The sequence below is a fragment of the Hyperolius riggenbachi genome, chromosome 9, assembly GCF_040937935.1.
Source record: "Hyperolius riggenbachi isolate aHypRig1 chromosome 9, aHypRig1.pri, whole genome shotgun sequence".
Lineage (NCBI taxonomy): Eukaryota > Metazoa > Chordata > Amphibia > Anura > Hyperoliidae > Hyperolius > Hyperolius riggenbachi.
In genome coordinates this window covers 58117645-58129644 of record NC_090654.1, presented here as the reverse complement: position 1 = coordinate 58129644, position 12000 = coordinate 58117645, and the positions used below count along the sequence as shown (strand labels likewise).

The 12000-nt window shown below is 44.2% G+C and overlaps 2 protein-coding genes across 6 annotated transcripts in view; one reads left to right on the top strand and one right to left on the bottom strand.

Moving 5' to 3' along the window:
* GGA1 (golgi associated, gamma adaptin ear containing, ARF binding protein 1) overlaps positions 1 to 12000 on the bottom strand; it is a 468858-nt gene that overhangs the window by 109652 nt on the left and 347206 nt on the right. The gene's annotated exons all lie outside the window — the stretch shown is intronic.
* The window catches only part of ASPDH (aspartate dehydrogenase domain containing), a 62144-nt gene that overhangs the window by 40630 nt on the left and 9514 nt on the right, over positions 1 to 12000 (top strand). For 4 of the 5 annotated variants that reach the window (XM_068252839.1, XM_068252836.1, XM_068252837.1 and 1 more), the window contains one exon: positions 10547 to 10704. The exons of the other annotated variant lie outside the window; for it this stretch is intronic. In XM_068252839.1, coding sequence (XP_068108940.1) covers positions 10547 to 10704 — 158 coding nt within the window. The remainder of the gene's footprint in view (positions 1 to 10546; positions 10705 to 12000) is intronic. 5 annotated transcript variants of the gene reach the window in all.

The following is a 12000-nucleotide window of genomic DNA, read 5'->3' as shown; positions in this document are numbered from 1 at the left end:
CATTTTAGGGGCCCTAAACCGTGAGGAGTAGTCTTGAAACAAAAATGACCTGTGAAATCCTAAAGGTACTCATTGGAATTTGGGCCCCTTAGCGCAGTTAGGGTGCAAAAAAGTGCCACACATGTGGTATCGCCGTACTCGGGAGAAGTAGTACAATGTGTTTTGGGGTGTATTTTTACACATACCCATGCTGGGTGGGAGAAATACCGCTGTAAAAGGACAATTGTGTGTAAAAAAATCAAAAGATTGTCATTTACAGAGGTGTTTCTCCCACCCAGCATGGGTATGTGTAAAAATACACCCCAAAACACATTGTACTACTTCTCCCGAGTACGGCGATACCACATGTGTGGCACTTTTTTGCACCCTAACTGCGCTAAAGGGCCCAAAGTCCAATGAGTACCTTTAGGATTTCACAGGTCATTTTGAGAAATTTCGTTTCAAGACTACTCCTCACGGTTTAGGGCCCCTAAAATGCCAGGGTAGTATAGGAACCCCACAAATGACCCCATTTTAGAAAGAAGACACCCCAAGGTATTCCGTTAGTAGTATGGCGAGTTCATAGAAGATTTTATTTTTTGTCACAAGTTAGCGGAAATTGATTTTAATTGTGTTTTTTCACAAAGTGTCATTTTCCGCTAACTTGTGACAAAAAATAAAATCTTCTATGAACTCACCATACTCCTAACGGAATACCTTGGGGTGTCTTCTTTCTAAAATGGGATCATTTGTGGGGTTCCTATACTGCCCTGGCATTTTAGGGGCCCTAAACCGTGAGGAGTAGTCTTGAAACGAAATTTCTCAAAATGACCTGTGAAATCCTAAAGGTACTCATTGGACTTTGGGCCCTTTAGCGCAGTTAGGGTGCAAAAAAGTGCCACACATGTGGTATCGCCGTACTCAGGAGAAGTAGTATAATGTGTAAATGGACAATTGTGTGTAAAAAAAATTAACAAATTGTCATTTACAGAGATATTTCTCCCACCCAGCATGGGAATGTGTAAAAATACACCCCAAAACACATTATACTACTTCTCCTGAGTACGGCAATACCACATGTGTGGCACTTTTTTGCAGCCTAACTGCGCTAAGGGGTCCAAAGTCCAATGAGCACCTTTAGGCTTTACAGGGGTGCTTACAATTTAGCACCCCCCAAAATGTCAGGACAGTAAACACACCCCACAAATGACCCCATTTTGGAAAGTAGATCCTTCAAGGTATTCAGAGAGGGGCATGGTGAGTCCGTGGCAGATTTCATTTTTTTTTGTCGCAAGTTAGAAGAAATGGAAACTTTTTTTTTTTTTTTTTTTTTTAGTCACAAAGTGTCATTTTCCGCTTACTTGTGACAAAAAATAATATCTTCTATGAACTCACTATGCCTTTCAGTGAATACTTTTGGATGTCTTCTTTCCAAAATGGGGTCATTTGGGGGGTATTTATACTATCCTGGAATTCTAGCCCCTCATGAAACATGACAGGGGGTCAGAAAAGTCATAGATGCTTGAAAATGGGAAAATTCACTTTTTGCACCATAGTTTGTAAACGCTATAACTTTTACCCAAACCAATAAATATACACTGAATGGGTTTTTTTTAATCAAAAACATGTTTGTCCACATTTTTCGCGCTGCATGTATACAGAAATTTTACTTTATTTGAAAAATGTCAGCACAGAAAGTTAAAAAATCATTTTTTTGCCAAAATTCATGTCTTTTTTGATGAATATAATAAAAAGTAAAAATCGCAGGAGCAATCAAATAGCACCAAAAGAAAGCTTTATTCGTGACAAGAAAAGGAGCCAAAATTCATTTAGGTGGTAGGTTGTATGAGCGAGCAATAAACCGTGAAAGCTGCAGTGGTCTGAATGGAAAAAAAGTGGCCGGTCCTTAAAGTGAACCTCCGGACTAAAAATCGACTCAGCGGCACTGAAAAGGCCTGGTGTTTCTTTAACAGTTTCACAGCATCAGAACTTTGTTTCTCTTATACAAGCCTCGTTTTTAGCTGCACAGAAGAAAACTGCCCGGGCTTTTTTCCCCTGATGCTGTGCAAAGCATGATGGGATTTCTGATGTTGTTGTTCTCTTTCTGCTGTTTTGGTGCAATTTTTTTTTTTTTTTTACATTTTGAATTTGACATTTGAAGCCTAGGGTGTGCAGCTGGGAGGGGCAATCAGGACACAGGACAGTTGGAACTGTGTCTCCTGCTCCTTGTCACCTCCTTTCAACCAAAAAGATGGCTGCCCCCATGACAAAGATGGCAGCCCCCATGAATCACAAACATTTGCCTGTTCTTTTAAAACAGGGTGGGTAAGAGATTATATTACCTATCTATTCTAATTAACATAACTAATGTAACTTGATGACAGTATGTTTGTTTAGGCTGAAGTTCCCCTTTAAGGGGTAGAAAGCCCTAGGTCCTCAAGTGGTTAAGCTCTCCTGCAAAATGTCTTGATAAACTTGGGAATTCATTTTTCCTACGATGATTTCGATGATAGCAATCCGTCCAGATCCTGACATAGCAAAGCAGACCCAAACCATGATGCCCCCACCACAATACTTCACAGTTTTGATGTTGGTGTGCTGTTTCTCGTTTTCTCCACACATAGTGTTGTGTGTTTCTTCTAAACAACTCCACTTTTGTTTCATCTGTCCACAGAATATCTTGCCAGTACTGCTGTAGAACATCCAGGTGCTCTTTTGCAGACTTTAAATGTTCAGCAATGTTTTTTTGTGGACAGCTGTAGCTTCCTCTGTGGTATCCTCCCATGAACTCCATTCATGTTTAGTGTTTTACATATCATAGATTCGCTAATAGGGATGTTAGCATATTCCAGAGACTTTTGTACTGTAAGTCTTTAGCTGACACTCTAGGATTCTTCTTCACCTCATTGAGCATTCTGCACTGTGCACTTGCAGCCATCTTTACAGGAGGCCACTCCTAGGGAGAGTAGCAGCAGTGCTGAACTTTTTCTATTTATAGACAGTTTGTCTTACCGCAGACTGATGACCAGCAAGGCTTTTGGAGATACTTTTATAACCATTTTCAGCTTTATGTAAGTCAACAATTCTAATTGTAGGTCATCTGAGAGCTCTTTTGTGCAAGGCATCATTCACATCAGACAATGCTTCTTGGGAAAGGCAACCCCAAAACTGGTGTGTGTTTTCTATAAGGCAGGGCATCTATAATTTAATTATTTGTGTGGTATTAGTTTAAGCAGACTGTGATTGTCGATTGTTGTGACTTAGATGAAGATAAGATCACATTTTATGACCAATTTGTGCAGAAAACCATATAATTCCAAAAAGTTCACATACTTTTTACTACTACTGTATAGCAGACCTCACAGCACCGCAAGCTGGGAGCTACGTTCAATTAGTTATTTCCATCTTCCTGGCTGCTCTATGATATGCTGCTGTGGATGGGGAATCTGTGAGACTCCCTACCTGCCTCATCGGTTACTGGGCATCATGTGATGCAGACCACCCAGTCGTGCGATCAGCACTGTGCAGCACTGATCACACGCGGGACCCAGGAATACAATGCACGTGGCGGTATTTTGCCAGCCCGACCTGTGCTTGGGCTAACCGCTATCAGCACATCAAGCGGAGCCTGAGCACAGGTCGGGATTGCCACCAGGGGGATTAATAAAAAATACATACATTTCACATTAAAATTAACCCTTTACCTCCCCCACTATCCCATAGTTACTAAAATAAAAAATGTGCATATATTAAAAAAAAAGACATTTTAAAAAAGATACATAGTTACCTTAGGGACTGAACTTTTTTTAAAATATGTATGTCATGAGGGTATATTACTGTTATTTTTAAGTAAGGGCTAGTAATTCGTGACGGACGCAAAACAAAAAAAATGCACCTTTATTTCCAAATAAAATATTGTCGCCACACATTGTACTAGGGACATACTGTATTTTAAAGAGACTCTGAAGTCTAATAAAAATCATCTTTTTATTTCAAAAATGTCTTTAACATGATAGCCCTAACTAAAACACTGTATCTCCATGGCTGTAATCTAACTAAATCCCCCCAAACTCCCCGGGGGGGGCAATCCGGGCAGCGCTTTCGTGAGAGGCAGAGCTTTCAGCTACAGCTCTGCCTCTCCACGCGTCTGTCAGCCCGGATTGCCGCATCCGCCCCTCTCAGTTTTCCTTCACTGAGAGGGGCGGGGAGAGGCGTAGATACGCGCGGGATTGATGCATAAGGAGGCAGAGCTGCGGCTGAAATCTCTGCCTCCTCCAGCAGCAAAATCCACGACCAAGAAAGTCGTGGATTTTGCGGGGGAGAGGGAGGGGGGAGTTAGGGGGGATTTAGTTCGATTTCAGCCACGGTGATGTGGCGGTTTAGTTAGGGCTATCATGTTAAAGACATTTTTGAAATAAAAAGACCATTTTTATGAGACTTCAGTGTCTCTTTAAAAGTTATACAAACCAAGACAAATGGGCAAATGAATGTGTGTGTTTTATCCACAGTAACATGTTTTATTTTAAAACTATAATGGCTAAAAACTAAGAAATACTGAATTTTTTTTTTATTTCTTTTTATTCCTGTTAAAATGCATTTAGAAAAAAATAATTCTTAGCAAAATGTACTGCCCAAAGAAATCCTAGTTAGCGGCAAAAAAAACAAGATATAGATCATTTCATTGTGATAAATAGTGATAACGTTATTGGTGAATGAATGGAAGGAACACTGAAAGGTGAAAATTGCTCTGGTCTAGAAGGGCAAAAACCCCTTAGTGGGGAAGTGGTTAATGCTTGCAGTAAGTTATTTGACCTAGCTGTGGTCTTTCTTGGAGGAAGTAAGTCCACCATTCTTCCTCCTTTTAAAGTTAATGGGAACCCTTATTTAAATAAAAAAAGTCAGATACTCACCTAAGAAGAGGGAAGGCTCAGTCCTAATGGCCGGTGCTGCGCTGGTTCCTCTGTACACATCCCCCGCCGAGGGGACTTCGGAAGTCTTCGGGAGCCAAGTCTTCCCGAAGACAGGCGGCTCCACACTGCGTATGCGCGAGTGCGTCATAGAGGGTGCGCGCACGTGCGCAGTGTAGAGCATTTCCGAAGCCTCCCTTCGGCTGGGAGACAGCGGTATTTGACCGAAACGGTCGAATACCGCTATGGGGTGCCAGGACAACAGCGGGGACCGGGAGAGGAGAGGGGACACTCTATGGGACCCAGAGCCTCCCTCTCCTTAGATGAGTATCTGATTTTTTTTTTTTTAATATGACTTCCTATTCACTTTAAATCTGTTTTTAACATTTTTATACAGCATTTGGCACAACTTGATGTATACTATACTGAATCATTCACCTCACTAACTGGCCCTTGGAAGGACCGACAATCCATTGTCCCTACCATAGTCATAGTCTAATGACACTACCAAAGGCTTGGGATAAATTGGGGGTAAACAATTAAAGGGGCACTATGGCGAAAATTTTTAAAATTTTAAAATATGTGCAAACATAGACAAATATTAGAAGTACGTTTTTTCCAGAGTAAAATGAGCCATAAATTACTTTTCTCCTATGTTGCTGTCACTTACAGTAGGTAGTAGAAATCTGACAGAAGCGACAGGTTTTGGACTAGTCCATCTCTTCATAGGGGTTTCTCAGCAAGGCTTTTATTCTTTGTAAAGATATTCTCTAAAAAGGATTTAACCATTTACCGACATCCTATCGTATTAAAACGTCATGCTTACCGCTATTAACGGCAACATGACGTTTTAATACGTCGCGCATTCCCGCCGCTGCTACCGCCGTGTGCGCGCCGCTGCCATTACCGTCGATATCCCGTGCTGGGTGATTGGGGAAGAAGACCGAACGGTCCTCTACCCAATCGCAGTGCCTGGAGTGAATGGACGTGACCGCGAACAGCGGCTACGTCCATTCACATAAACAGGAAATGTAACAGTTTAATAAAGTGTAAAAAAAAAAAAAAAAAAAAAAGTGAACACGTCCTATGAGTGTTCACTAGCGCCATCTTGTGGCCAAAAAGTATATTACACCTACAAAATACATACATTTTCAAGTATATACACATCATTAATAAAATTACACTTCCAACCCTCCCCCCCCCCCCAAAAAAAAAAACACTTGTAAAAAAAAAATCAGCTTAAAAAAAATAAATAAATAGTTGCCTTAGGGACTCAGCTTTTTTTATTCTATATTTTATGGGGGAAAATTAATTTTAATTTATTACATAGGGGCTTGTAATTATGGCCAGAACAAACAGAAAAATAACCACTTATATTTCAAAATAATATACTGTCGCCATACATTGTGATAGGGACATAATTTAAACGGTTTAATTATCGGGACCACTGGGCAAATAAAACGTGTTTGTTTTATCCACAGGAGAATGTTTAATTTTAAAACTATAATGGCTGAACACTGAGAAATAATGATTTTTTTTCTTTTTTTTCTGTTTTTCTCATTAAAATGCATTTAGAATAATAAAATTCTTAGCAAAATGTACTATCCACAGAAAGCCTAATTGGTGGCGAAAAAAACGAGGTATAGATCATTTTCTTGTGATAAGTAGTAATAAAGTTATTAGGGAATAAAAGGGAGGAGCGCTGACAACTGAAAATTGCTCTGGTCCGTTAGGATAAAAACCCTTGGGGGTGAACTGGTTAAACAATGATGCTGGCCAGCTTCCCTGCTCGCTACACAGTTTTTTGGGCAGTTGGCAGAGCAACTGCCATTCACTAAGTGCTTTTGAAAATAAATAAATCCTTGAGAATCCCCTTTGAAGAGATGGACTAGTCCAAAACCTGTCACTTCTGTCAGATTTCTACTACCTACTGTAAGTGACAGCAACATAGGAGAAAAGTAATTTATGGCTCATTTTACTCTGGAAAAAAAAACCATACTTTTTATTTGTATGTTTGCACATATTTTAAATGTTACAATTTGTCGCCGTAGTGCCCCTTTACAGACAACTGAAGTGAGAGGCATGTGGAGGCTACCATATATATTTCCTTTTAAACTATACTAGTTGCCTGGCTGCCCTGCTGGTCTATTTGATTGCAATAGTGTCTGAACAACACCAGAAACAAGCATGCAGCTAATCTTGTCAGATCTGACAATAATGTCAGATACTCCTGATCTGCTGCATGCTTGTTCAGTGTAGGGTTGCCAGGTGTCCGGTTTTACACCGGACAGTCCGGTTTTTGTGCGCTGTGTCCGGTGCAAAAAGGCATGCTAAACCGGACAATTAAGTTGTCCGGTTTAGAGCCCCCCCCGCAGCGCAGGAGGAGAACAGCGCAGCAGAGAGAGAGCTGGGAGCAGCGGTGGAAAAGGGGGGCAATCTCCCCCCCCTTCCCTCACCTTAGGGTGCTCTCTCTCCCCCGCTGTCTCCTCCAATATGATGTGCAGGCTGGTGAGTGGCTGCAGGCGGAACTTACCTCTGTGTCGCTCCAGCGCCGGAAGTTCGGGTCCCGCAGCCGCTGAGATTCGACTCAAAAAAGATCCGGATCAAAGATCCGAATCATTCATGAGCCGGACAACACTAATCAGTCTGAATAGTGTTGTCCGGCTCATGAATGATTCGAATCTTTGATCCGGATCTTTTTTGAGTCGAATCTCAGCGGCTGCGGGACCCGAACTTCCGGCGCCTGCGACACAGAGGTAAGTTCCGCCCGCAGCCACCCGCCAGCCTGCACATCATATTGGAGGAGACAGCGGGGGAGAGAGAGCACCCTAAGGTGAGGGAAGGGGGGGGGGAGATTGCACCTGGGGGGGGCACCTGGCTACCTAACCTATTCTGGGCACATATAGCCCCTGGCTACCTATTCCGGGCACATATACCCCCTGGCTACCTATTCTGGGCACATATAGCCCCTGGCTACCTATTCTGGGCACATATACCCCCTGGCTACCTATTCCGGGCACATATAGCCCCTGGCTACCTATTCCGGGCACATATAGCCCCTGGCTACCTATTCTGGGCACATATAGCCCCTGGCTACCTATTCTGGGCACATATAGCCCCTGGCTACCTATTCTGGGCACATATAGCTCCTGGCTACCTATTCTGGGCACATATACCCCCTGGCTACATATACTGGGACATATATACCCCTGCCTACGTATACTGGGACATTTACACCCCTGCCTACATATACTGGGACATATATACCCCCTGGCTACATATACTGGGCACATATATCCCTGGCTACATATACTGGGAACACTGGCTGTTTGTCATTATGTGCATTTAGTGGTGAAAAGCTGTCTCTTTTGTGCATTTACTGGTGAAAAGCTGTCTCTTATTATGTGCATTTACTGGTGAAAAGCTGTGTCTTATTATGTGCATTTACTGGTGAAAAGCTGTCTCTTGTGCATTTACTGGGGAAAAGCTGTCTCTTATTATGTGCATTTACTGGCGAAAAGGTGTCTCTTATAATGTGCATTTACTGGTGAAAAGCTGTCTCTTATGTGCAGTTACTGGTGAAAAACTGTCTCTTATGTGCACTGGACCAGTACTACTGGTGAGGACAGTTAGTGACATGGCTATGTACTCTGTAATGTGCTGCAGAAGATGTCAGTGCGATATAAATACTATACATTTTTTTTAAAAAAGCCCATTGCTTAGCCCCACTCTACATAAAAGTGTGCTTCTGACTCCGCCCCTAACTCCACCCCTAGCTCCACCCCCTGTCCGGTTTTCTCCATCAGCCGACCTGGCAACCCTAGTTCAGTGGCTATAGCTAAAAGTGTTAGAGGAAAAGGATCAGCAGGACAGCCAGGCAACTGGTATTTCTTAAAAGTAAATGAATATGGCAGCCTTCATATACCTCTCACATTAGTTGTCATTTATCCTGCCTTTGTTTTGTACTTCTTGGACAGCACACCTATCTTGCTTCAACGGCTGTGCCAGGTCTAGCCTGTATGGCTGATACAGACTTAATGCAAGCAAAAAAGTGAAGATGACCAGCACTTGCCAATTCTTAAAAAGCAGGGTATTTATTCACAAAAAAAGTGAACAAAAAATAGCTATGACATCTGGACTCCCAGAATGTAACTATAGCTCTTGAGAGTAGATATAGCTCTTAGCTGCAAACAGTAGCATGAGGACTTCCTCCAGAATAGGTTACGCCTCCATTGCAGCCCAATTCCAATCACAACGGACTGTCGCCGTTTCGAACGGATAAACCGCTCTTTGTCAAGTGAAAGCATGTCACTATTGCCTGCCTAAACTCTATTTATACCCCTCCCCCCTAAGCTATAGCCAATCGCTACAGAGGTGGACCTGATGGGGAACTGGAAGCAAACTCCAAAGCATCCAATCACATACATGGATAGGCAAATTTGAAAAGCCGTTAACTGGGAGTGTACTGTTTGCAGCTAAGAGCTATATCTACTCTCAAGAGCTATAGTTACATTCTGGGAGTCCAGATGTCATGGCTATTTTTTGTTCACTTTTTTTGTGAATAAATACCCTGCTTTTTAAGAATTGGCAAGTGCTGGTCATCTTCACTTTTTTGCTGTCATTTATCCTGCCGGTATATCTTTGGCATATAGGAGGAAACCAGAGAGCGCTCACTTCCTGTGGCTGAAAAGACGAATTGCGCAAAAGTGTATTGGTAAAATATGCTTCCGTACATGCACGCCGCAACACTACCGTGGGCATTTTTAAAAATATATGCATCCCCATAGACTTACATGACTTTCGGACCACCGCACGTCTCAACAGTAACGTAGGTATGCGCGCGCGTCGGAGTTGCAGTGATTATGTCACTTCCGCCGCATTGCGTCGGTGTAAAAGGGCCCATAGACTTTCACTGGTATAACGTTGGCCTGCGGTAAAAACAGACCAACGCACTGCGCCAGCGTGAAAGGGGCCTCACATATAAAGTCATGGCTGGTATTCAAACGCTGAGATTCGAGTACTTCAAAGTGAGAGTGCTACTAGCTACTTAGCCACTGTTCATTTGTTCATATACAGTATATCTTAGGCTGCTTCCACACAGGGACGTTACAGGCACACGTTAGTGCAGCCTGTAACGCTCCCCAACTCACAGCAATACAAAGTCAATGGGGTTGTTCACACTGCCCACGTTGCGTTACATGTAACGCTGCACGTTCTTCAGAACGTGCAGCATACTATAGCGTTCCAGCGGCTTAAGCCGCGTTAGACTGTTTGCACATGTTCAGTGTTGGGGCGGAGAGGAGGCGGGGAGAGGCTGCTACGTAGCCGCGCACATGGCTACTCAATATGCACTGCACTGGTGGCCGCTGATTGGCTGGCGGTACCACGTGATGCGGAGTGTTTCACTCCGCATCACGTGGTCCCGCCGGCCAATCAGCGCCACTCTCACTGCCCTAATGCGGAAAGAGCCACTTAACGCGGCTCACTCAATGTCCTCTACCAACACTGGCAGGCATTGCGTTAGGGACATTATGCGACCATAACGTCCACTATAACGCAACGTCACGGTGTGTAACTAGCCTAAATGAATGCTCATATCTTAGTAAGAATATACTCCTGGAATATACTGTATATACTTCTATACTAATGGCACTTTTCAGTATACCAGATTGGCATGTGGTGGAAATAGAAGTGACTGGAGCAAAAAATGAGAAAACGGGTCAAGAATTTACTGTTACAACGAAAAGATGTAACCCAGCAGCGCCAGGTCATGTGACAGGAAGTGCCACCTTCCTCTCTTTCTGGAGTAGCCTCTTAGGTAAGCTGCTATCTGTAATGCAATCAGTTTTCAGTGTTCAGAAACCAGTAACAATGAATGAATACATACTAGGCAACTGGTTGAACTTGATGGATGGATGTCTTTTCTTCAACCAAACTATGTTAGTATGTTACAATGCATAGCTGTCAATACTATTGGAATCCACTGGAGATAATTGTTGTGTTTAACCACTTGCCGACCGCCCACAGCCCATGGGCGGCGGCAAAGTGGACGCCTAAAGGACCGCAATACGCCTTCAGGCGGCGCGTCCTTTAGGCATGCCGGGGGAGCGATCGCGTCATTGATGACGCGCGCTTCCCCCGGCAACTGGCTCCGCCCACCCGCCGTAACATCCCGCCGGCCATACGGAAGCGCCAGCGGGATGTTAACCCCGCGATCGCCGCTACAAAGTGTATAATACACTTTGTAATGTATACAAAGTGTATTATACAGGCTGCCTCCTGCCCTGGTGGTCCCAGTGTCCGAGGGACCACCAGGGCAGGCTGCAGCCACCCTAGTCTGCACCCAAACACACTGATCTGCCCCCCCCGCCCACTGATCGCCCACAGCACCCCTCAGACCCCCCCCTGCCCACCCCCCAGACCCCTGTTTGCACCCAATCACCCCCCTAATAACCCATCAATCACTCCCTGTCACTATCTGTCAACGCTATTTTTTTTTATCCCCCCCCCTGCCCCCTGCCCCCTCCTGATCACCCCCCCACCACTCAGATTCTCCCCAGACCCCCCCCCCCCCAGACCCCCCCCCCCCCCTGTGTACTGTATGCATCTATCTTCCCTGATAACCTGTCAATCACCCGTCAATCACCCATCAATCACCCCCTGTCACTGCCACCCAACAATCAGCCCCTAACCTGCCCCTTGCGGGCAATCTGATCACCCACCCACACCAATAGATCGCCCGCAGATCCGACATCAGATCACCTCCCAAATCCATTGTTTACATCTATTCTCTCCTCTAAACACCCACTAATTACCCATCAATCACCCATCAATCACCCCCTATCACCACCTGTCACTTTTACCTATCAGATCAGACCCTAATCTGCCCCTTGCGGGCACCCAATCACCCGCCAACACGCTCAGATTGCCCTCTGACCCCCCTTATCAATTCGCCAGTGCATTAATTACATCTGTTCTTCCCTGTAATAACCCACTGATCACCTGTCAATCACCTGCCAATCACCTATCACCCATCAATCACCCCCTGTCACCCCCTGTCACTGCCACCCATCAATCAGCCCCTAACCTGCCCCTTGCGGGCAATCTGATCACC